This window comes from Alosa pseudoharengus, unplaced genomic scaffold (genome assembly GCF_046254945.1).
Source record: "Alosa pseudoharengus isolate Yale_2024_CS ecotype anadromous, Long Island Sound unplaced genomic scaffold, YU_APseudo_1.1 YU_APseudo_1.1_scf_18, whole genome shotgun sequence".
In the NCBI taxonomy this organism is placed as follows: domain Eukaryota; kingdom Metazoa; phylum Chordata; class Actinopteri; order Clupeiformes; family Clupeidae; genus Alosa; species Alosa pseudoharengus.
In genome coordinates this window covers 34180922-34206344 of record NW_027468650.1, presented here as the reverse complement: position 1 = coordinate 34206344, position 25423 = coordinate 34180922, and the positions used below count along the sequence as shown (strand labels likewise).

General features: G+C 42.8%; 1 protein-coding gene across 1 annotated transcript in view; it reads left to right on the top strand.

Annotated features, from left to right (window-relative positions):
* LOC143131409 (piezo-type mechanosensitive ion channel component 2-like) overlaps positions 1 to 25423 on the top strand; it is a 117413-nt gene that overhangs the window by 23947 nt on the left and 68043 nt on the right. Inside the window, exons 3-4 of the mRNA XM_076291038.1 lie at positions 7200 to 7325; positions 23600 to 23642. Of these exons, the coding sequence (XP_076147153.1) occupies positions 7200 to 7325; positions 23600 to 23642 (169 nt within the window). The remainder of the gene's footprint in view (positions 1 to 7199; positions 7326 to 23599; positions 23643 to 25423) is intronic.

Genomic DNA, 25423 nt, shown 5'->3' with positions numbered 1-25423 from the left:
CCGCCAAACAACAAGCCTGTAGGGGCTGGCTGTCTAATGCCACAAGCTATGATGAGGACTGGTGTAGACTGGCAGCTGTCTCATCATCCAGGTGGAAGGAGGACACTAGTAGGGTGAGAAGGGTCTCCTTCAGCTGGGGCCTTACTTACAGGGCAGGCAAAGTACAACATCTGTCAACCAGCAAAGTTCACATGCATGGCCTAGCTATCATGCGGCATATGGGAGCATTGAGCCTTGCCCATGGTGTTAATTAGCAATTTGATTTTGTCTAGTAGTTATTAATGAGCTTTAATTCTACTTCAGATGCCCCATTGTATGTCAAACACCTTTGGGGCAGGTGCCATGACAGCACTGCTTGAGTTCAGGAGGTCATTCCTTGATCATTCCTTGATCATTCCTGTTCACATCAACAGTTTTGGAGTGTTATATAAATTGTTTGCTCTTCCAGGAAGTTATTGCTATCCCACTGACCTTGCAAAATTGTGTCCGTGTTCGTTCATGTTGAGGCAGCGTCTGAAGAAAGTTTATGAAAATGTTGGTTCATTTTGTTTGCATTCTTTCTTCAGAACATGGTTCCAGATCTTTAATTAGAAATGGTTCTCCTTGGAACCGGAGAATCTGGGAGGAAGAAGAAACACAAACAGGGAGTGAGACTGTGAGGAAACCAAGGAATGTGGTGTGTGTGTGTGTGTGTGTGTGTGTGTGTGTGTGTGTGTGTGTGTGCGTGCGTGCGTGTGTGTGTGTGTGTGCGTGTGTGTGTTTGTATGAGCGTGTATGTGTGTGTGTGTGTGTGTGTGTGTGTGTGTGTGTCTGGTGTGTGTGTGTGTGTATGAGTGTGTCTGTGTGTGTGTGTATGAGTGTGTCTGTGTGTGTGTCTGTGTGTGTATGTGTATGTGTGTGTGTATGAGTGTGTTTTTGCTATTGATGATGGTGCCTGGCAGCTGCTGAGGCCAAGTAACACACTGCCTCACCAAACAGCCCCATATGAGTCACCCATCTGCAAACACACATACACACACATGCAGTCACAGCACACTGACACACACACACACACACATATGCAGTCACAGCCACAGACACACATATGCAGTCACAGCACACTGATACACACACACACACACATATGCAGTCACAGCACACTGACACACACACACACACAATAAATTTGCATTAAAAAGTTAGATGGAAATGCATCTATAGACACTCTCATTCATAGATAATACACATACACAAACAACATATATTCATGTGTACATACATGCACACTCACATACACACTCATACACACGCATACACACACACACGCACACGCACACACACACACACACACACACACACACACACACACACACACACACACACACACACACACAGTGACAAGCAAACACACATCTGATGGTTTCACTCAAAAATATGCAAACATTAATAGAGACTCTCACACTCCCAGACATATAAACACACACACACTCAGGCATATCCACACACAAACATGCACTTGTTTGCACCAAGCGAGAAACAAACTTTCATTCACAGATACACTCAGGTAGACAGACATTCTCACACACACTCTATGTCTGACACACACACACACACACACACACACCCTGACACACACACAAACACACACCCAACCACCCAGCCCGACACACACACACACACACACACACACCACACTGAAAGAACTGTTTTAGGACATAGCTGGGATATGAGTCACATTATGAAATGTTAATTAGAGGTTGGTTGAGTGTCTTTGACAGGCCAGATTTGTCAGGTGGTAAGATGGCTTTCAGTTGTGGTCCTATCTGTATCATTGCAGCTTCCACCACCCCTGTGAAATTAGGATCCGTGGGAGAAGAGGGAGCCAAGCGAATGACTAAGCGTCGCTGAAAACATTTCTCTCAAACACTTCACTGTATTCTGGCCAAGAGGAACACGTTAATTTGGCCCCGTTTTCAGATCCATCTTTCTTTCTTTTTTCTGTCAGGGCGTGTTGAAGAGGTTTCAGGTTTTACGAAACAGCCACCAGCACAAAATCGTCATCATAAATTGCAATAATTGTGAAATTGATAAGTTCCTTGCAAGCGCTTGCGTACATGCACGCATGAATGACCCTGTCCCGTTGACGGAGTAGTAATTCTGGTGTGTTTGGAGAAGGAAATGTTAATGCACTAGTTGAGTCCAATTAATGCTGTTCGCTACCTCATACTACCTCTCAAGCTCAGGAAATAGAGACGGCAGTCTAGACAGAATCCATTTCACACGCAGTATCCCCTATGTTTTTTAATTACACTGCAATTTGACCTTTGTCAAATATTTGGCTCACGCTACACTTGGTTGGCTGCCACCCTATCATTTTTTTTTCTCAACTGGCAGTTTAATGTTCTAGAATATTGTATTTAAAAAAAACTTTACTGTGTCAAGTAAGTTTATTCTGCAATGTCCCCAGCATCAAGCTTCATATCTCTCCTCAGAAATACAGAAGTGGTGTTATATTGCTAATGGGTAGTAATGTGTGACTGGAGTTTGGAACAACGCCCAGGCTCACACTACCTACACTTTTTTGAGAAATGGGCAAAAAGAAAACATGACTATATTCTACCAAAAAAAAAAAGATTTGTGCCTCACAACTGACCTGTTTCTCTAAATTAAGGCTCCACTCAACTTCAACTCAGACCTAGAGAGTTTATACAAAGTCATGCTGTGCTTTAAGGTGAGCTGATGTTTCTTCATACAGTATGCACATTACTCTTGAGGCCACATACTAACAGTGTCTCAACCTACTGTCTGGCTTTTTATCATCATTCAGCTATTAGTATTAAATCTAATGAAGAAACAGATTGTGAAAATACTGAAAAACAAAGCTCTGAAGTTCAGTGCAAACCTGTAATTCCAGGAAACCTCCATCTCCCATAGCCTAATAGTAGTCCAACAGCAGATGATGTCTTGTAGCCTATCACTGGATCTTCACTCTAGATGCTATTTGTCAAAGAATGAATTGGCTCAAATCAATTACCTGAGAGGCAACTCTTTGGAGCAAGTGCATTATCTTTCTGCTAATCCATTTAGCACTCACTGCTTTTACAGGCAGTATTGAACTTCCAATCAGATTTGGCTTCCATATCAGTATATGCTGCTAGTGCTTATGGATGCAATGATGAGATTATGCTTTCTCGTGATTGACGCCACTGCGCTACCTCCTGCTGTTTGGTTGGTTTGGCTTGTACACACAGACAGGAAAACATGCATCGTGCTCCACGTTTCACGTTGTGCCATCGAACGGGAGCCAGGATGCAACCTGATAGCTACTGGCCCACACAAGCCAAGGGGTCCTGGGCGGTCTGGGGATGCTTTCAATGAGCAAACCAGCTCCCTCCCCGTCCCTTTGGCAAGCGGCTCGTTCGCTGGGGGACTGTCTTTAAATGCGATTAAAACGATAAAATTTCACAATTTGGACAAGAGCGCCAGGGTCTCTGGCACACACGCGGGAGGCCCAGAGGCCAAACTCCCAGGACTAGCCGGAGCCGTGTGTCTCACTAACCTCCCCGTCCGGTTCTAACACACAGTCTCCGTCATCACTGAGAGAGAGGATGTTAAGGTGGCAAACAGGTATGCATGGCAACTTATCCTCTCAGCTGAGGTACCAGATGCGCTCGAGCAGACGTGTGGGGACAGACACAAGACCAAAAGGGGGGGGTGGCCCTGAAAGAAATCACAAACTGATGTGAAACATGCCTACACATCGTCTTTTGTCCACGGCGGGATCGCAAAGACATCTGGTTTGCATTTGAGCTTCCTGTACCAGTATCGGCTTTCTGCCACAGATGGTCCGACTTGCGGTGGTGTTTTTTTTTTTTTTAAATGTCCTGGTCCTTCTAATGGCTTAAGTTCAGTGCATGGCACAGTCAGTCTCTCACACTCCAACCCTGCATGCCCAAAGTTAATCACACATTCCAATTCTATAAATGATTCAGTATTACTTTCTTTCAACTACGCTACGCCAGAATGCTTTATTCAGAAATGAAGAATTAAACAAATGAAATTAAGTGGGGCCAGGTTTTCATTTACAGCTCATGCTTGACTTAATGTTCTGCAGGCTGCTATAGGCAAAACTCTTTCTAATAATGATTGCCTCTCTCAAAGAAAGAACAATACATTTGTGCTCCAAAATTGGGCCAGATAAACGATTTCGTAACAGAACCTAATTGTTACCAACGCATGCAGGAACTTGGCAGTGGGTTTTACACCTAGGGTTTGTGAACACATTGCTAATTGATGTAGTGAGAGCTAATGCATTTATGTAAGCATTCACTCACTCATCAATGTGTGCCAATCCATCCTAAACTATTTAAAATAGCAGCATGTCCTTTTATCACCCTATTTACAAAACATATGTTTACAAAAATATTGGCAAATCAAGCCTTACACCTACGTACTAAAAAACAGTCCAAAACTGAGTGTTCAGTATGCAGTTCGCCCTTTACAAGGCACTGTTAACTAGTTTCATTATGTTACATAAGTAATGTTTCAATATTATTTAAAGTATTGCCCAGGAAAGTAGTTTCATGACCATTTAGGCTACAGGTTATAACAATTAATTGTTAAAAACAATAATAATAATTTTGGCTTAATGCTGGATTTAATTCTCACCGACTGTTACTTCTCATAATTTAATGTTTATCTTCTTGACCACGATTTCTTTTCTCATTTCACATTATTTTAGTGTGCAGAGTGAAGGCTGTCGAATCTTACACTCAATGCAGTTTCATGTACACAAACAGTCCGATTTTAGTCCAATTATACACTTAACTCTGCTTAAAAAATGTCATGCAAATTGAGTAATCAGACTGAAGATTGAAAGATTGAAATCCAATGTAATGAAATCAGAAAAAATAACATGGAGTATTCAATTTATTTGATTAGATCTGTCATGTAACTAATACTTTGATTTAAATTAGGGTTAATCATGATACCTGAATTTATAATCTTGAATCTTAGGAATCAGATTTTTACTAGTTCACTTAGCATGTAAATGGAAAATTCTATATTCTGATAATAATCTTATTGGTGCTTTAATCCGATTGTTCTGCAGTGCTGCACATATAAGCACAGTGACTGTAGCATTTTGATACTGCAGTTGTTGTGGCTTCCATGGATTTACACACTCAGAAAGTCTTGGCAGTAACTGGTGTCGGTGCTATGAGTCAGGCAGCTCTACATGTTAGTCTCCTGCAGGAGAGAGGCATTAACTGCTGAAGGTGTTTAGAGGGTCTGTGGTCTGCCTCCCCCAGCCAGAAGATCTCAGCTACCGTTGGGAAGCACCGTCCATTTTCACACATGGCCTCACAGAGAAAATTATACTTTTTTCTGCTATTTTTAATGCATTTTCAACGGATTTTCATTCTTCGAAGGTATAGGCCTACATTTTGTGATTGTGAGTTAGTCTTCTCGCTGACAAACCATGCTGCTGGAAATAGTGTTGCTTCATTAAACTATTATTTATTTACTTTACTACCTTCATTTCTATATCGTGGCTGTAGCTACAAAGCTTTTGTAAGACAGGAGCATGTTGCGATGCCAGTGCTGGCTGGTCCAGGGTCTTTTGACGAGACCTGATGTAACAAAATCTGCTGAGAAGCACAACAACGTTTGATCTCACATGGTCAAATATGGAAGAAATCAGCCCAAAAATCTGTGTAATCATGTGAAATGTGTAACATCCTTTTGTGGGCAAAGCCATTGTCAACAAAATGTCTTTTAAACTTTTGCCTTTGTCTCTGTAAGGCCTGTGCCTGACATATTGTGATTATTGTGCATTTACGGTAGGCAACATAAAAGATGGCAAGTACTGTACATCTTTCTTTCATAAATAACAATTGCACTTACAATTACATATTTTGTTTTGCTATCACATCAAATCTTTTAAAATGAGTTCAAAATGTTTGTGGAGTGGAAAATCACTCTGAATCACACAGATGATGCTTGTTCCAAATTTCTGGAAAATCAGAGGTTGGCGAGCAGCGTTCAAATAGATTTCACATGGCTTGTTCCCTCAATGAAAAGCCCGTAAACAAAACATTACTTGGACCTGAGACATTTCCTTTGTTTTTCAATGGCAGTTGCATCAACTGCGTCACTATCAAACATCAATCACAGCTATTATTTAAACTATGCCAGTGGTAAGTGCTCCCTGCAGAATAGGAGATAGTTGTTCCCTGGGATGTTTAGAAGAAGGAGTTTGTCTCTCTGAGATCGCACTCCTCCTCGTTTCCCAGTGCCTTACGGCAGAAAAATAATAATAATAATTGTAGCCTTCATATTCTTTTTCTAATTCCGCCCACAGTCTTTCCTTAAATTCCACCATCTTCCCATGCCAGTGTTCCCATGCCAGGCATCTACAGAAGAAAAACATTTGAATAAACAAAACAAAAACAATCTGACTTTGATGTGAGTTCTCTGAGCATGTCTTCTCAGCGTGGAGACTCTGTCTGGATATCACACACATCATATTTCTCACATGATGGATGATCACATGGCTGCCAAAAGCATCAATGTGTGTTCGTACTACTGCGTGTCTGCCAAAAGCATGGGCGACGACCGGCTGTGCGCTCTCACTGTGCTACAGCTACAGCTACAGCGCTAGCGCTAATGGGGACGGATTACAGCAGGCTTTTCCTATTAGCCAGACTGACAGACAGGTTAACCTGGGCGAACTTTCACCCTGACAAGTGGAATGTCGGATTTCCCTCAAACGCTAGCGGCGCTGGTTATCATGGAGACCAAGGAAAACAGGAACAACCGTGAGCGTTGCACTGCAGACAGTAAAATTAAATTATCCTGTTAAGGCGCTGGCTTATATAGGGTAAAGCTGATATATTGCTGGTGGGTCCTTCAAGACTGCATTACAGTGTTTGCTACAGCACAATGATTTCTTAAAAAAAAAAAAAAACCTTGACATAAATCTTCTACTAACTACTACTACTACTTCTTACTAACTAAACACAGACAGATAGAGAATGCAAAGTTTGTTACACACACACACACACACACACACAAGTTGGTTCCTTTCCCTGCTGGTTATTTTTTGGTTTTCAAAAAATTGTGACATTTCAAAACTTTGTACCTGCCTTTGTGTAAAGGTGCTTAATCACAGACCTCACCCTCAGTGCCTCACAGTTCCATTCCTGTTGTTCGTCCTCCAGGCCACACGGGGCGCTTGCTGAAATCTCTCTGCTTCACCAGCATGACCTTCCTACTGCTGCACATCATCTACCAGGTCACCATTAACAGTCTGCTGGCGGGAGAGAATATCGAGCCCAACTTCAACTGTAAGTTAACAATCACTGACTGTGTGCCCATACACTCTGCCTACCAGTCTCACAGCTGGGGTTACACTGGTCCCACACTGAAGAGAAGCATACGCAGACCACAGGAATAGGTTTAGAAGGCTGTTGAATGTTTACACCGCTCTCACCTCTAGTGGAGGCACTTCTAATTGATAATTGTTGCAGCATACGCTTTGCAAACATTCTGCTTCAATTTCGGCCTGGCTGGTCACTCACTGGTTACGCAGTGTCACTCTCTCCTCAGTGTTATGCCTTCTAGGATCATGGTCAACACTTCTGCTAAATGTCCAGTGATGTGGCAGTGTGATATTTAGTAAAAGTCATGTCAATCACCAATTTTAGTAACATGAAACTTATTGTTTTGACAGATACGTACAGGATTTTTTCTCTGTTATGACATGCATATGACAGCATATTGTGTCTGTTATGATATGGCGATATCAACCTTATGAGGGATCAGATTAAGTTTTACCCTGAGTGCGTGCTTTGAAACAAGTGTGACACTAGGCCCACCTCAAATAAACACACGCACATGCAGGACCAAGGAGCAGGGGTGCTTTCAGGTCGTGACGTACTCACGGCTGGATTATTTCACTATCACGACGCACACAGACCCTCGCCATCCCTGAGCTACGCCAGTGGCCCCGGGGCTTAGGCCCAAGCCAGAGAATTTTCACACACAACTGCACACACACCACTCTCTCTCTCTCTCTCTCTCTCTCTCTCTCTCTCTCTCTCTCTCTCTCTCTCTCTCTCTCTCTCTCTCTCTCACCCGCCCTGTCTCCAAGTAGCAATAAGCCCCAACATCTGCACTCAAGATGGGGATAAACATATAATGAAACAGTGGAGAAACAGAGAAGAAAGAAAGCAAAAAAAAATAAAACAGTCCCAGTCTCCCCTCCCAACAGAACAGACAGAAGTGCATTCAAAAGCAGAATCCTGGGCGCTAGCTCGTCTGTTTCGCGTTGGGTCGTCCACTGTAAAAATGTGCCAACGACGCCGCGGTCCTCTGATGGTGATTGAGATTCACATGAGAGCCCTACTTTCCGGCACGCACGGCTGGACCTTCACATCACAACGCTTACGGGGTTAAAGTGAAAATTTGGTTCTAGACTTGCGTAACTCTCCGCTGTGTTAAGATTCGTGTTAACAACCCGTTTTCGTGGAAATGGTTTTTGGGCTGTTGTAAAGTATGCGGCAAAGCCCGCCAGCAGAGAGCATAGAAAATGAACGACGATCATAAATCCACAACACAATTTATGCATACCATTTGATGTTTATGTAGGAGTCATTTTTTTTCAAGTTTACCATTATATCTATTCTGGAGCAAGATCTGAATACTCTGGCGCCAGGGGGACTCTGAGCAGTCCTAGTGCGTAGACCTCTAAATGGGTGAACACATTCACAAAACAGTAGCCAGCTGAGATGGGAAGAGCAGTTTAAGTTCAGTACTTTGAGCCTGTTTTATTTCAATGCACAAACAGCCTCATTTCAATTCATAGCAGAAGTTTAGCGCCACTAAAAAGAAGATTTAGTGTATTTAAATGTCAATGGGGAGGAAATCAAATGTTTGTGTTTTAAACTCAGCCAGGTGAGGGTTTTTTAAAATATTTTTTTTGTAATTTAATGATTTTTTTTTCTTTGGCGTATTCTGCTGCAAAGAGCCCATGGTTGTGGTGGGCCAAAGACAACAACTGGCACTCAGTAGAGTGTCTGGAACTTGATAAATGCCATTTTTTAAGCCTGGGGCGTATGAGAGGTCTCGCTCAGTGAGTTTTAACGGCACTGGAACAATGCTTTCCAAATGACAGTGCACGTTTTCATCAGGTGTTGCTCGGCGGCGCTTACGTAAGGCATTTCTGGCATCCAGGACCCTGTGTAAAAAAGTCTCGGGGAGTCTGCCTGTTCCACGCCATTTAAAACGACCTTAGTCGTTTGTGTGTCTGTGGAACGCCCTCTCCCTGGCCGGCCACATGAACTAGGGCTTGTCACAAGAGATAGAGCGTGAGGGTTTGGAGATTATAGACTATAATTTATATAATTTGTCTCTGACAAATAGTAAGTAGTTAAATAGTGATATCAAAACAATTCTGGATTCATGCTGAAACAGTTCCCCATCTACAGTTGAATGGATCTGGAGTTTAATGTGTTTAAAGGACATTAAGATTAATTTAATGACTTTCATGTAAGGCTTTAAAAAAATGATTTGATCTTTGGTTAGAACTTTTATGCCAAGGCCTCACCACATATCAAAATGACTTGGAAAGAATACATTTGGTATGACATTACTTTGAAACAATACATTTGGCTGTCATTGTTTTGTGTGTTGAAATAAAATTCCTGCATTTCAAATATCATACTATTTTGGATATTGACAATATATTATATTTGCAAGACACTCTACACAGACATTTTAAAAGAAACATTTTTGAAATGTTAAATTAGCATGGAATATATATTTATTTCAATGTCATATTGCCTATCTAAACAATCTGTCTGTTAATCTGCCATGATACATCATACCAACAGCAGGATCATTATAACTGCCTTTGGTTTTTGTAAGAGAAAAACAATGGCACTTAGTTTCCATAGTTTGCCTACAGAGACTGAACAGATCATCTGTTTGGATTCAAGTTCAGTATGTAAAATTGTAGTGGAATGTCTCCTTGATTACATCCAACCCCTAACCCTAACCTTAACCATAACCGTAAATTGTAGTGAACAGTGTCAACAGATAGTTTGTTGATAATCTGAGCATCTGAGGTGGACTATCCAAGTAAACTGTAACTGAAAACACACACACCACACACACAGACACACACACACACACACACACACACACACACACATATGCAGTAGATGACAAATGGAGACCACCTCCCTTGCTGCTCCTAGGATGATGAAGAGCCGGTACGGTGAGAGGGGAGGAGGGGTTTCTTCAGGTCGCTATGCAGGGTGGTGAGATGGATGGTGAGGAAGTGAGCGTGACCCACCCCACCCCACTTCACCTCACCTCACCCCCTACACCACCTGCCCCTCTTACCCCACCTACCCCAGCCCACAGCACCCATCACAGCTCTAGGTCCCCTACCCCACCTGCCCCTCTTACCCCACCTACACCAGCCCAGAGCACCCATCATAGGTCTAGCCCCTCTTACCCCACCTGCCCCTCTTACCCCACCTACCCCAGTCTGCAGCATGGGCCGCAGCTCTAGGCTTTTTTATGCCCACACGCCACAGGCCCAGACGGCCTCCCTCACAGCTGCTCCTCAGAATCCTGTTTGACCAGGTCAGAGGTCGGACCCCAAGGAGGTCATGCAGAGTCCCCATGGGGCTGTTAAAACATATGTGGAGCAGATGTGTGGAGTGTGTGTGTGTGTGTGTGTGTGTGTTCATATCAGAAATCATCATAGAATACAAAGTGCACAATCCGATTTAGTTGTGTACTGACCACAACCTTGAGATGAGGAGCAGTAGCGTCTCATAGGTTTAAGCAAAAGGACAATACAAAACCTTGTGGTTATACTTCTTTAAACATATCTAAAGTGTACTTGAGTTGCCACAACTACCAAGTCTCCACACACCCCTCACCGCCACAAAGGCAGAAGGAGGGGGAAAAAAGAGAGATTTATTACTTTCACAACAGTGCCAGAATATGTTACGCTACTCATCATTTGGACGGGTTCTCCGTTTTCTCCTTCAGCTGGGCACACCAACTGCACTTCTCGGCGGCATGATTATGAATGACAGCATGGCTAATTAGCACCAGCGCTAGGGTTTTTAACAGGAACCATGCCTGGCTCTTTGAGTGCAAGTGTGCATTTGGTCGGAGCAGTTCTAGTGTTACTCACACTGACGCTCTTAATTTCTGGGAGTAATTGGCTTTGGATTGAGTTACAGGCCTCCATATTGTTTTTTCTCGCGCGGGCGTCAGATCTGCTTCGTCTCAACTAAAAGTGTGGGTTTTGAAGGGCTAGCAGTCCGTCACTGAGGATTTGCTCCCTGATATGTAGACAGTATGTACGGTATGGCTTATACTAATGCCGTGCATTGCACCTGAGCAAGCTACTGAATAAATTATTTCTCGTTGATGTTTGTTTTTTTTAAGTTGGAAATGTCTTGTAAAATATTGTTTATAAACAACATGAAGTCATCTTGAATGTTATGCTCCATTAACTGCTGAAGCACAATTTTAGTTGTTGGTGTAGTGTTGGTGTTAGGTGCTATAGTATATCAAATGGCATGCGTGTAAACATGTGGTGTTTGGAGAAATGAATATCTTACCAACGTTTAGCACTTAAAGATCAGCATTCCTATTTTATGTCTGCCTGAGCTATTCATGGAGCCACAGTTTTACACTCCAAGAAGTCCATACTTGTATGATGTCCTGAGCTGTTTATAAAAAAACAGAATCTAGATCAGTTCCCAAAAAACACACACACAGAAAACAGAAACAGGACTTGGAGAAAAATGTATCTTTTCAAAACAATTTTGCAATTCAGTGGAATGGCGAACACACAAATGAAGTCCACTGTAAACCAAGGTCTTTTAAACAGCCACCCCCCATGCAACACCCTAATTTTCGAGGAAACTTAAACACAAACAAGAAGCACTCCGTCACACCAACAAGGTTATCTGATTGTTCAGCATTCAACACCATTTCCTTTGTTTCAATATTAGCTACAGACCAAAAAACCTTGCTAACACAAACAGCAAGGACACATGTACTCACCAAGCTGTCAGATCCCAAAGATACCACTGGTTTAGACGATAATTATTTATTTACATTATGTTTATACAATATATGTATATTTACAATATACAATAGGGGTGTGAATCTCTCATGTAAAAGACGATACGATTCGCATCTAGATACATGGGCACGATTCGATACAAGAAAAGATACATGTTCATAAAAAAACGATTCAGTACGATTCGATGCGATGCGATTCGATGCAGTTCAAGAATGGAAAGCATTCTGAAAGATTTTTTATCATTTGCTCAAGGTGCACATTAATTTTATATTATCAGTTATCATGGTCATGGTTGTCAATTAGGCAAAAAAATGTGTGAATATGATTATCTAAACTGAGGTTTAGATTCTCTTGGCCTTTTCTCATATAGCCTACAAGAATAAAATAGGCCTACATATCAATGAACTCTCTGGGTTTATTTTGTTCCAACGGTAGACCTAATGCAGAAACCTATAATGCCACAAGTCTGAGTGAATATGAACAAAATAATTGGCTAATAATTTGTGCATCGTTTTAGCAAGGGCCAAATTATTATTTAACATTAAGGAAATCCCTTCATCAAACGTAAGGCTATACTCTACAGACTATCGTTGCTGTTTAGTGTTTAATTTCGCGCTGGATTTTGAAAAACAAAAGAGTAAAAACTGTAAAACAAACGACCGAATGCGAGTTGTCACGAGCTTAAATTGCAGTAGATGTATGGGTAATGAGGTCATTTGACAACTTTGGGCAATGAATGTAGCCAAAAACAAACTGCATTACCCACAATTTCGTGCCATGTATAGTTTCAAAACCGGACGTGGGATGAACACGCTGCTTGGAACGTAAATGAGAGTCTGAGCGAGCAGAAAAGGTTGTGAACCGATTCGTAACAAGTAAATCGATATAGCGACCGGTTCATTTCAGTTTTATTCCGATACGGGGCTTCACGTATCGATGTAGCCGTATCTTACACGTTAAAAACGGATACCGATACGTATCGGTTAATCTTTACACCCCTAATATACAATAAATATATATACTGTATTTGACCTAAATGGGATTGGTATGTGAAAAGAGCGTGTGCAACACATGCCCTCCTTATCGCTCACGGCTCCCTGTATTTCAGTGCTGGCATCTCAAAACTGCGCCTGTGTGGCAAACGCCAGAGACCGGAGCGCAGCCAAAAATGACATCTCCTTCCCAAATGCTGTTGGCAGGGGATAAATCTGTCTTCCCCACCCCACAACACACCAATCCCTCACTTTTTTTTCTTTCTCAAAAGAGGAAAAAAGGGAAAGGTGTTCGCCAGGGGCCCGAGTGACCCCCAGGAGGGACGCGGAGCGAGAACACTAGCGGCCCTTTTCTGCACAGCGGAGGGCATGTTGGGCAGGGCAGCGGGATGAAAGCAGCAACAGTGAAAAATGACCCCCGCCTCTAAATGAGCCATGGCACGAGCACCGCCTCACTCTGAAGGGCTCTCAAACTGTCAGGAGCCCCGAGAGAGAGAGGGAGAGAGAGAGTGAGAGAGAGAAAGGTACAAAGAGGGAGAGGGAGGGAGAGAGAGAGAAAGAGAAAAAGAGAGAGAGAGGGACAAAGAGAGAGGGGGAGAGAGAGAAAGAGACAGGGAGACAGGACAGAGAGAGAGAGAGAGAGAGACTTCTTTACTAGCTGCCCCAGAGTACAAAGAAATTCTCTACAACTTTTACCCAAAATTTCAAGCTATATATACAAAATTCTCTGAGATCGAAGACCCCCCAAAATAAGATAGTTACAATATTAGGAGAGGAGGAAGATGCAATACTAGCTGCACATCAATATAAAACATTGAAAATTAGTGGTGCACCTACACACACACACACACACACACACACATACACTATGTCATGCCAATAAAACAATTGAATTAAATGTAATTGATTTAGAAAGAGAAAGAGATTAACAGCTTAAGTAAAAGTACTAAAATATCTTTTTGTATCACATCAAGAGTGAAAAGCACTTTTTGATGGAACACATATGAGTTTATTTGCAGTGCAGTACATCTGGGATAACAGTGTATAAATTATCTTCTGATATTTAACACTGACTCCCCTCACCTCATTTATCACAGTGATGGAGTAAAGTATCCCATACTACACCACATCCTTGCACTGAACTACAACACAGTTTGGCCTCCATAGCCCAGTGTAGCACACAAGCCTTGCTGTAGCCATACAGTCCCCATACAGATCCCATCATGCCTGTCTGTTTGGAATGTGAGTGAGAGAGAGGCTGTGTGGAGCCCACCTCAGAGAGGTCGATCTGTTACTCTCCTACTCCCCTCACACACACTCACACACACACACACACATACACTCCTCCAGTCCTCCCCAGTGCTTGTGTGGTGTGCGGAGAGGAGAGTAATGATGCTTTGTTCTCCACTCTAGCATCCGCTGCAGCTCGGCCACCCTTGTCACGGTGCCAGCAGTGTGGATTTGCGTCTGTCACTACAGTAAAGCCCCTGCCAGGAGCAATAATAACAAAACACACCAAACCAAAAAAGCCCTTTCCATTTTTTTGCCTCCTCTCTTCTTGTCAATGACTGGGAGGCTGATAAGAATCGCCTTCCTCCCAGGATGCCGGAGCCTTAAATCAATCTAAAAATACTTTTGCCCTGTGGCCCACAACTCATTTTGACATCAAACAAAAGACTGTACGTGGAACGGGTCACTTTGAATAGAAGGGCATAAACATAGCTAATTGAAGCCTGTGGATTTGAATGAGAATGAGGAGCGGTTTTATGGACGAGGCATTTTAAAGAGCTGCTAAGACCAAACGCTAAACTTCCTAAACACTGCCAGCACTCTCTTTAGGTCTTTTGTTAAAGTTATTGTGTTCCCTGAATTGTGTTCCCTACTTTGACCATATGCAATGACAAAAATAATAAAGTTTATAATACTGCTAACTAAACTTGCCAGGGATATTATATACTGCTGTTAGAGGGAGGCTCAATGCTTGGCAATTCAAATGATTCAGTCTTCCTGATATTAATCCTCTGCAGTTGTATCACAAATAAATGCAGAAATGAAATAGTGCCATTAAAAAACAAACAAACAAAAAAAGACAGAATGCAAGTCAAGCGTGTATTACAGTAAATCTTATTTTGGGCTTGAAGAAATGACAGTGGTAGTTTGTGACTGGAAGTGATGTAGAGTTGTTTAGAGTTTCAGGGTTTTTTTTTGTTGTTGATTTTTCAGTGGCTCTCCCTTTGGGGTTTTAGGAGTTTTTGAATGCCTTGTTTTTCCCTTTCTGCTCCCAAGTGGAGCCATGGTCTCAAATAACACCCGTTTAGCCATAATAAAACACAGCGTGCTGCGTTGCGCAGACGACCTGGTCTGTGGCTTTGTTTCAACAATAAGAAACCACAGCTCCTCTGGTGGGGATTGTTTTTAGAACGCCCTTGTCCGCAGGTGTTTCTGTGAAAAATAATCCTGAATCGCTCGCAGTTTTGAGGCACATAAATGTGCGATTATCTCTTTTTTTCTTGAGCGCTGACATGGCCCCTCCCTGGACCCTGGGGGCCGTCTCTGTGTATGCACAAACACAGGAAACATTTCCCTTCCTTTCTCTTCACCTTTTCATCAGCAGACAATTGAGCATTAATTACAGGTGCATCTGCTGTTTGGTGCTTTGCTTGAATGACCTAAGGAGAAATTATAGTGTGAGGATTGTGAAAACATGAAAAAGTGTGTGTGTGTGTGTGTGTCTGTGTAATAAATGAAGGAGCACAGCATTGTGAAGGCTGCTACTGTATCATTCATCTGTGCTGCTGTTGTGTTCTCAGAAAGCAGCCTGCCTGCTGAAAGAGCAGATCTTTTATTTTGGCCTTCACTATTTGCAGAGCCTACTGAGCTTCCTTTCTCCTTCCCCAGTTTCCTGCGCCTTATTGTGTCAGTGTGTGTGTGTGTGTGTGTGTGTGTGTGCGTGCGTGCATGTGTGTGTGTATGCGTGTGTATGTGTGTGTTGATGTGTGTGTGTATGTGTGTGTGTGCGTGCGTGAGTGTGTGTGTTTGCATGTGTATGTGTGTGTTGATGTGTGTGTGTATGCATGTGTTTGTGTGTGTGTGTGTGTGTATGCGTGTGTGGGTGTGTATGCGTGTGTGTGTGTGTTTGTGTGTGTGCGTACGTGTGTGTGTGTGTGTGTGTGTATGCGTGTGTTTGTGTGTGTGTGTGTGTGCGTGTGTGTGTGTATGCGTGTGTATGTGTGTGTTGGTGTGTGTGTTATGAAGGTATATTGGGTGCAAAAGTGGCGAGCACATTTAACTGCAGATTTTGCATGTGCACACTAAAGTCATAAATGTGTAACAGTAAAGTTGAAGTTGTACATATTTTTTTATATCTTGTTAACACAAAATAGGGGCTACGGGTTCACAAATCCTTTTTACAGGTACACAAATCCTATCCTGTGAGTCACAACTTTCAAGAGTCACGCACTCGACACTTTTGCTCCAATCGTTGCAGCGCAGTTGGTGCGAAACACATTTGCACATCCGTGTTTCATAATCTGAGAACATGCACAACATTCGTGCATTTGTAAACCCAAATGTGAACTAATGCATCCGAAGTTGTGCATCTGTGAAATAATTTCTTCTACAGATCGCTTTGATTTTCTTGCACGACTACAAGTCAATTGATACAAGTGCTCGAATCTGCTTCTACGAGTGAAGATACTTTTGCTCCTGGCTAGGTGATATAATAGGAGCAAAACGATTTGTATGTCAGCTGTTCGAAAATTGCAGAACGATTGTGTCAGATTGTGTAACGATTTTGGACGGGCAGTGTTATATTTCTGTACTTCTAAACTAGTTATTTATCTAGCGATAGCTAGCTTGATCTGGCACTGGAGGATTTAGCAAGCAGGTAAACTAAGCTAAACATAGCTGTCATGATAATGTAAACCAACAAACAAGATAACTTTCTTCATATTATTATCATGTTACTTACCTTATGAGCAGGCAATGGTAGTCTGAGCGCGATCCTGGATCCAGATCCGGCCGCCTTGTTTTCTCGATCGATTCGCTCGACGTGCACACATACAAATCTTTTTGCTCCTATTATATCACATAGCCAGGAGCAAAAGTATCGTCACTCGTAGAAGCAGATTCGAGCACTTGTATCAATTGACTTGTAGTCGTGCAAGAAAATCAAAGCGATCTGTAGAATTGTATTAATGAGAAATTATTTCTCAGATGCACAACTTCGGATGCATTAGTTCACATTTGGGTTTACAAATGCACTAATGTTGTGCATGTTCTCAGATTATGAAACACGGATGTGCAAATGTGTTTCGCACCAACTGCGCTGCAACGATTGGAGCAAAAGTGTCGAGTGCGTGACTCTTGAAAGTTGTGACTCACAGGATAGGATTTGTGTACCTGTAAAAAGGATTTGTGAACCCGTAGCCCCTATTTTGTGTTAACAAGATATAAAAAAATATGTACAACTTCAACTTTACTGTTATACATTTATGACTTTAGTGTGCACATGCAAAATCTGCAGTTAAATGTGCTCGCCACTTTTGCACCCAATATACCTTCATAGTGTGTATGCATGTGTTTGTGTGTGTGTGTGTATGCGTGTGTGTGTATGCTTGTGTTTGTGTGTGTGTGTGTGTGTGTAAGTTCGTGTGTGTGTGTGTGTTTATGTTTATGTGTGTGTTGGTGTGTGTTTGTATGCATGTATTTGTGTGTGTGTGTGTGTATGCGTGTGTGTGTGTGTGTGTGTGTGTGCATACGTGCGTGTGTGTGTGTATGCGTATGTGTGTTTGTGTGTGTGCGTACGTGCATGTGTGTGTGTGTGTATGCGTGTGTGTGTGTGTGTGTGTATGCATGTGTTTGGTTGTGTGTGTGTATGCGTGTGTGTGTGTGTGTGTTTGTGTGTGTGTGTGTGTGTATGCATATGTTTGTGTGTGTGTGTGTATGCTTGTGTGTGTGTGTGTATGCATGTGTGTGTGTCTATGTGTGTGTGTGTGTGTGTCTGTGCGTCTGTCTCTCATTGTGTGACTGCTTCTCTATCTGAACTCACTGAGGAGGTCCAGCACTAGTGTCCTGCAGCTGTTGTTCTTTATGTCCTACTTAGTCGCTCATATGACCTCACAAACCAGGTCACACGCCCACACCTGGGCTGACCCCATGGGTGGGAGACTCACACTGTCGTCATGTTGTCAGTCACTGGACATTCACCCACTGACCCAGAGGTTATTAGAAGTGATATTTCTCTGTGTTGTTGGAATTGTCTGTGTGGTTGGAATTGTCAAGCTTATCACTCAAATCTATTGAAAGGGTCCAGAATGAATTTATTTTAATTCACGGTTGATACTTCAATGCAAATTGTATTGATTGTGTTGTTTGAATAAAGATGATCTGCGTTTAGTGATGATTCTGGATAAAAGTATTCTTGCTGTCATGTTCGTAAACTCTGTGGTATTTTAGCAGTATGGCTACAATTTAGCAGGTGATTTCACAACCCTGGATGACAAAGTCTGCAGAGGAAGTTGTAAAATGCTCAGTAGGGGGACTGTGGTATGTGTAGGGACAGACTTAATGATTCAGTATGGAAAGCTTGTTTGCTCATCATGCACAATCATTTGGACTTCTAGGAAATACCATGCATCTCTACAGCTCTTTTAAACCAGCCTGTCACAGTTTATTTCCCCCATACTGTGTATTTTGAAGGAAAGGTATAAGCTAAGCTAAGATAATACAAATAGATGATACAGAAATGTAAGAGATAAACACCTTTTATATTATCTGGCATACCAACCACACCTGAGAAATGTTCATGGTGTGCGTGTATTCCCGCTATGTTCACCTCAATCACCAAAAACCATTAGTGTGTACGTGCCTGCCTAAGTCGCGGTATTCAGAGTGATTTTAGGGCGGGTGTCATGGTGCTGTTAGTATAAAGATGAAGCTTAGCCACTTCAAACACTCTCTTATCCCCTCAGACACTTTGACGCTGTCTGGGTACGATCACATGTTAAAAACTGTTTTTGATTTTTTTCTTCTTTTGTGTATGGTAGGCATGCAGGTAATTGCAGAGATTGACTAAAGCAAACAAAAGGCAACCAATGATCAAAGATAAAACATGTCTTGCGTGCCTCCTCCCCAAGAATTCAGAACCCAACACAAATATGTTAAAAAAAATGTGTTTTCAAAGTTGAAATGTGTAATGTGTAAGTTTATACCACACCTGAGGAGGAACTGCTGAGTGTGTGTGTGTCTGTGTGTGTGCGGTGTGCGTGCGTGCGTGCGTGTGTTTGTGTGCGTTCGTGTGTGCGTGCATGCGTGCATGTGAGTGGGTTATGGGTGTATACCCTCACATACAGTTACCCATGCCACTGGCCAGCTCATTCAGGTGCTTCCTCACTTGGGCTGGAGTCATGAGAGGAAGTCTGAGTGCTTCCCCTGCTGCTGCTGCTCCCACCACTTCAGCCTCTCAGGGTTATTAGCCTCCCGCACTCCGATCGCCAACTCTGCTCCCACAACACAACTACCAATACCACCCCAACTCAATCTGGTTTCCTGTGAGGGACAGTAATTCCACTAAGGGGTTAGGGTAGAGGGTTCCAGTAGAGGGTTAGGGTAGAGGGTTTCAGTAGAGGGTTAGGGTAGAGGGTTCCAGTAGAGGGTTAGGGTAGAGGGTTCCAGTAGAGGGTTAGGGTAGAGGGTTCCAGTAGAGGGTTAGGGTAGAGGGTTCCAGTAGAGGGTTAGGGTAGAGGGTTTCAGTAGAGGGTTAGGGTAGAGGGTTCCAGTAGAGGGTTAGGGTAGAGGGTTCCAGTTAGAGGTCTGCGCGGGACCGCTCCCGCAATATTCTGTCCCGCTCCCGCATTACTGTGTCATTTTTAGTCCTGCTCCCGCCCGCATCTGTAACATGATGTCCCGCTCCCGCCCGCTAAAGCCCGCATGCAGGAGGGATAGCCTATTCAGTTTTTCTTTCTGTCTCACGAAAGGAGCACACACACCTGAGAAAGACTCCAGATGTCAGTTTCTTGGTTCTAAATGTAGGCTAACAACTGAAGTAGGCTAGGCCTATTCTGGTGCCCTCTTCCTCTGTCATGCTTTCGATTTTTGAGTTTTGACAATGAGCAGCAGGAACAAATTGAACCCACGTAAACGACAATATAGGCTATAGGCCTGCTATCCGTCAGTTATGTTTAAACCCCTTTTTTAATGCTGCCTAACAGAACATCCAGCTGAACTATAGTTTAATTTGCGGGAGTGCAGTGAATCATCGGTTTGTCCCGCACCCGCGAACGCACCTCTCTCATACCGCCCGCTCCCGCAAAAAGCTTTCAAAAGTTGTCCCGCGCCGCACTCTTTTTTGCGTCAGGACCCGCGGGTCTACCGCGGGAGCGCAGACCTCTAGTTCCAGTAGAGGGTTCCAGTAGAGGGTTAGAGTAGAGGGTTACAGACAGACACTGGTGTATTTTTTATTTTTATGTGAAAGCACAACCATTCAATCAGTATTGGACCTCTTTGGTCCTTACACAAGCTTTCACTGTGGACATTCATTAACAGCCAGATTTGTACCCTTAGATAGATAGACATTTATTGATCCTTTCGGAGATACTTCTTGCACCATACAGCTCATCAGATAGACAGACAGACAACAGACCACAGGACCCCCCGCCCCCCAATAACCATACACAGCACCAGGTATAAAACAGTGAAGTGCTGTATCATTAGCACCAGTGTATTATCACAGTAGTATTATCACACAGAAAACAGATCAAGTTATTTTCCCTAACTTATTCAGTAGTGTAATGCTGGTAGGAATATATGATTTGTGAGCCCGGTTGGTTTGTAAGGACAGCACCCTGTATCTTCTGCCTGATGGCAGCACCTCATACAGCTGGAATAGGGGTTGTAACTTGTCACCACAGATTGCTTGTCCTTTCCTCACCACCCTGGATTCGCAGATTGTGGTCAGAGAATTTAACTGATGTCCAGCAATCTTGCTGCCCATGTTAACTATCCTGTGTAATTTATTTTTGTTTGACACTGACAGTGAAAAATACCAGGCATTGGAGCAGAAAGTTAAAATACTCTCAACAAAAGAGCGATAGAAAAGGACCATCATGTCTCTCTCTCTACTCTGAACTGTCTCAGCTTCCGCATGAAATACAGTTGCTGCAGACCCTTCTCTCTTTCATCATATGCAAGGACCCATGTGTTCACCTTTAATATTGTATTTCAGAGTAGTGTTGCCATTTCTTTCATCCTGTTTCATAAGTGTAAAACTGCAAGTTGAAATATGTAGCTGTTTTCTTTTACATCTCTGACACATGGAAGCTTAAACTTGAGATATTGACCTGTTCTGACCCAATTGTGCCGTTATTCTGTCCACCCTGAATGGATTTACACTGCCTACAGTTCAAGATGGAGCCCAGAGAGGACAGAGGAGGGGGGGGGGGGGGGTTAGTCATCCACTGGCGAGTTCCCTCAGGGTTTTCAGGGGGGGGCCGATCTCTGGACCCCCTCTGGATGCTGACTCAGGCGTTTATCCAGCATGCGTCGAGGCAGCTCTCTCCAAGAACACCACTCACCCAGGCTCTCGTTCTCATGCTCCTTGCCCCTGCATAAATCCTGAGCCCCAGCGTCGCATTAATGAAGAGAGAGCGTATTAACGGGCTCCGAGCGTTTGATCTGGTCTGGCTCTTTTAGAAATCCTCAAAGTGCAGTGCTTCTCTGCAGATAACTCCTCAATAGCAGGAAACCACTGTGTTGTTGCAGGGAAAGTGGTCTGAGGCGGGAGGGACTGAGCTAGACAAGAACACGGAGTATATCATGTGCACTGCATGTGTGTGTATGTTTGGGACGTGATCCGTCTATTGGCCTGTTGGTCTGTAAACTGTACATGACCCATAGGAGCCCACAGATAAACGTCTCATGTATTACTTCAGCAAAGGGGAAGGGCATCTGGGGAACAATATACAAAAGAATCTTTAAAGGCGTCTTGAAAGGCCTTCTGTCTGATGGCCAACATCAACAAATACCAATGGCTCATTTTACCATGTTACAGGTGTACATTATGGGGCAAAGGGAGCCACGGACGTTTTTGGGGTTGAAGAACTTTCTAGAAATCCTTGGTGGGGACATATTGTTCTTGGCACCGGCAGTAGATCATACAGTAGGTTGTGAAAACTGAGGAATGGTAACTAGAGCTAACTTGCTACATGTCAAACCCAGACATTTTATCCAGTGAAAAACACTTTTTGGCAAATTGATAAAGAGAAACAAATATGTATGAGCATATGTATGCATATGAATTCCTGTACATACAAATAAAGCTGTGAATCGTAACTCTTGTGGGCAAGAAAAATGAACATAGAACATTAGCGGCTGTGTCAAGTCACACAGCTCACCCACCCTAATATCAAACACACAGGTTTTGCTTTGTCATTTTGCAAACAGTCATAACTTCAGTCTGAGGTAACTTAAATGAGTGAGGCATTTATTTACCTCCCAGGACGAAGACCTACAGTAATTACAGGGATAATTATCTTAACCGCATACAAGCAGCACTGATTTGTCATCAGCTTAAGCGCTAAAAAGGGATGAATGTAGCACAGTAAGTTGGCATGGAAACAGAGGCCTAGTGCCACAGACAGACAGAACTCCCCCTGAGGTGCAGCAGAATACGTGGAAGTGTCCCTGTAAACAAGCGCCACAGAGCAGGCTCTTAACGAGGGCTTCGGCGTGCTTGAGAGGCTCCCGAGCGTGGAGCAGGATTGATGTCTGGGCGGACAGTTTGTTGCGTCGCTTAAACACACATCTGATCTGAAGCATGGCTAAAAAAGCAAGCAAGGGTAGAAAAAACCCAAAGGCCGCTCTCTCTCCATCTCTCTCTTTCTCTCTCAGTCTCTCACTCTTTCTCTCTTGGTCTCTCTCCCCCCCCCCCACACACACACACGCACACACACAGACACACGGACACACACACACACACACACACACACATACACCTCTCTTAGCCAACTGCTTATGAATCACAGGGGATGTCAGCTCTCTCCAGGAGAGGTTGGGATGGGTCTCGCTGGACTCATCACCTATGTGTGTGTGGGGCTCACCTCAACACATGTGGTTCTGATCGGCGCACTCGCTCCCAATGAAGTGTGAGAATGTTGCGAACACACATACACACAGGGGCACCACGGTCCCCGTTTACCTCAGACGTCATTTCCAGGATTGTGTGTGTGTGTGTGTGTGTGTGTGTGTGGTAGCAGGGGGAATAGTTATAAGGTAAAATCTATTGAAATCAGCCATCATTGTCCGAAATATTCAAACCTGAGTGCCAGATAAACTATACCCAGTTGTAAAATAGATCAACTATACGCAGTTGTATGGCACAGTCTGTTGCAGGATTGCATTACATGATGTTATGCTTGTACTGTATGTGCTTTTGTTCTGCATTAGTGTGTTTTTCTTCTTTCTTTTCTTTGCAAAGCATTTCTATTTCATCAGTTCTGTGTCTCCCTTTCAGGTTCTTCGTGGGAAAAGTCGATTCGACAGCTGGGCTTTGAGAGGTACGACTTTGTTCGCAATGTGCATGTTTTGACTTGCGTCCTCAGAGATGAGACTGTAGGCGGTTGTGTTAGCATCTCAACAACAATGTGCTGTGCATATACTCTTGTGAGAAAGACAGATTTGTAGGGGTCCTTTAGCGTCCTCTGAACATGAGGATCAAACTCACTTTAAATGAAGGGTCTTTATAACAGCATACTTACATAGGTAATAACTAATGCTATATACTTAAGTAGGTATTACACTGTTACACTCCCTAAATATAGTCCTGAGCCTTAATGCAACTTCATGAATCAATCTCAATAATTATTCATTCATTTATGAAATTAAGTATTACATGCATACTACCAATGGACACTGAAAATAAAGGATGACCATAAGCTCTTTTTTTTTGTGATTAACTTTTTATTAGGTTTTTAGTAAACACAAAGACAAAACAAAAAACAAACAAAACTGTCATCCTCATAACATGAAGTCAGGAAATAGTGGCCAAAGAGAGGGGGGGGGGGGTCATCCAGTGGGGCAGTAACCAAAGAAAATTGTTCAAGGAGGGGTGCAGATATAACTCATAAGTCTCTAAGAAGTTCACACACAAAATGTTCCCAAGCATCCACAGTTTCTGGCTTTGCCCGATGGGCTCGAGCTGTGGAGAGTTCCAAGTTAGCCATGTATCTGACATTTATCATCCAGTTGCTGACTAAATTCAAGTTCTTATCGTACCAGTAACTCAAAATTGTTTTTTTAGCTGCTGTAAATGCACAAAAAAGGATCCTCCTGTAAATTATTTTAAAATGCAAGACTGTGTCATCATTTAACAAACATAAACATGGATCTGGGTCTATTGTAAACAAGAGTATCTTACTCATAACTTTACACACATGAGCCCATAATGCTGTAACTTTGTCACATTCCCAGAACATGTGCATTACTGTCCCCACAACAGTGTTCAAATATAAAGTACACTCAGGGCTAGAAAGCAAACCCATTCTATATAATCTATAAGGAGTGGCATAACACCTATGGATTAGTTTAAGATTGATAAATTGGTGGCTCCAGTTCCTGGAGGTGTTGTTAATATTCGTCCATATCCTTTACCAGTTTGGCTCAGAGTCTTTAAGTTCCCTGTCCCAGATGCTTGTGATGGGTAGTAGGTTACATTGAGAACGTGTGAGTTCTTTGTACACTCTTGAGACCCATCCTCGGACCCATTGGAAGGTCCCAAACCACTCTGACAGTGGATGAGTCTGTATTTGTGCATTGCTCTTCAAGCCACATGCCATCAAAGAAGACCTTAATCTTAAATAAAGAAAAAATGTAGAAGCTGGAATGTCAAATTTTTGCCTCAGTTCTTGAAAAGAATGAAGACCATTGTCACATAAGCTCTTAAAGTTTTCATATTTGAGGAGAAAAATAATCATTAAAGTGTGTGATATGACCTTTTCATGTGTATAAAACACGAATCCTCTCTTTTGGATTAAAGCATTGTCCTTTTTACAGAGGGCTATTCAGCATAGAGACCCTTCACCCCAAATCCTCCCCCTCGTACACCTTGCGTCCCTTTGCAGGAGGAACTCTGCCATCACAGTACAATAGATGAGGGAAAAGGCCGCATCAAAAGAAACTTGTTTAATCCAAAATGAACTAATACTACAAGCTTGAACAATGCCCTACATCATAATTGCAGGAAGAATGTGGGTTTCCCCATCAACTTCCTGTGCCAAAAATCTTGGTTATGCTGACGGCTTTATTAAGTACACAAATTCTCAGTGCAATTCTCTGAAGT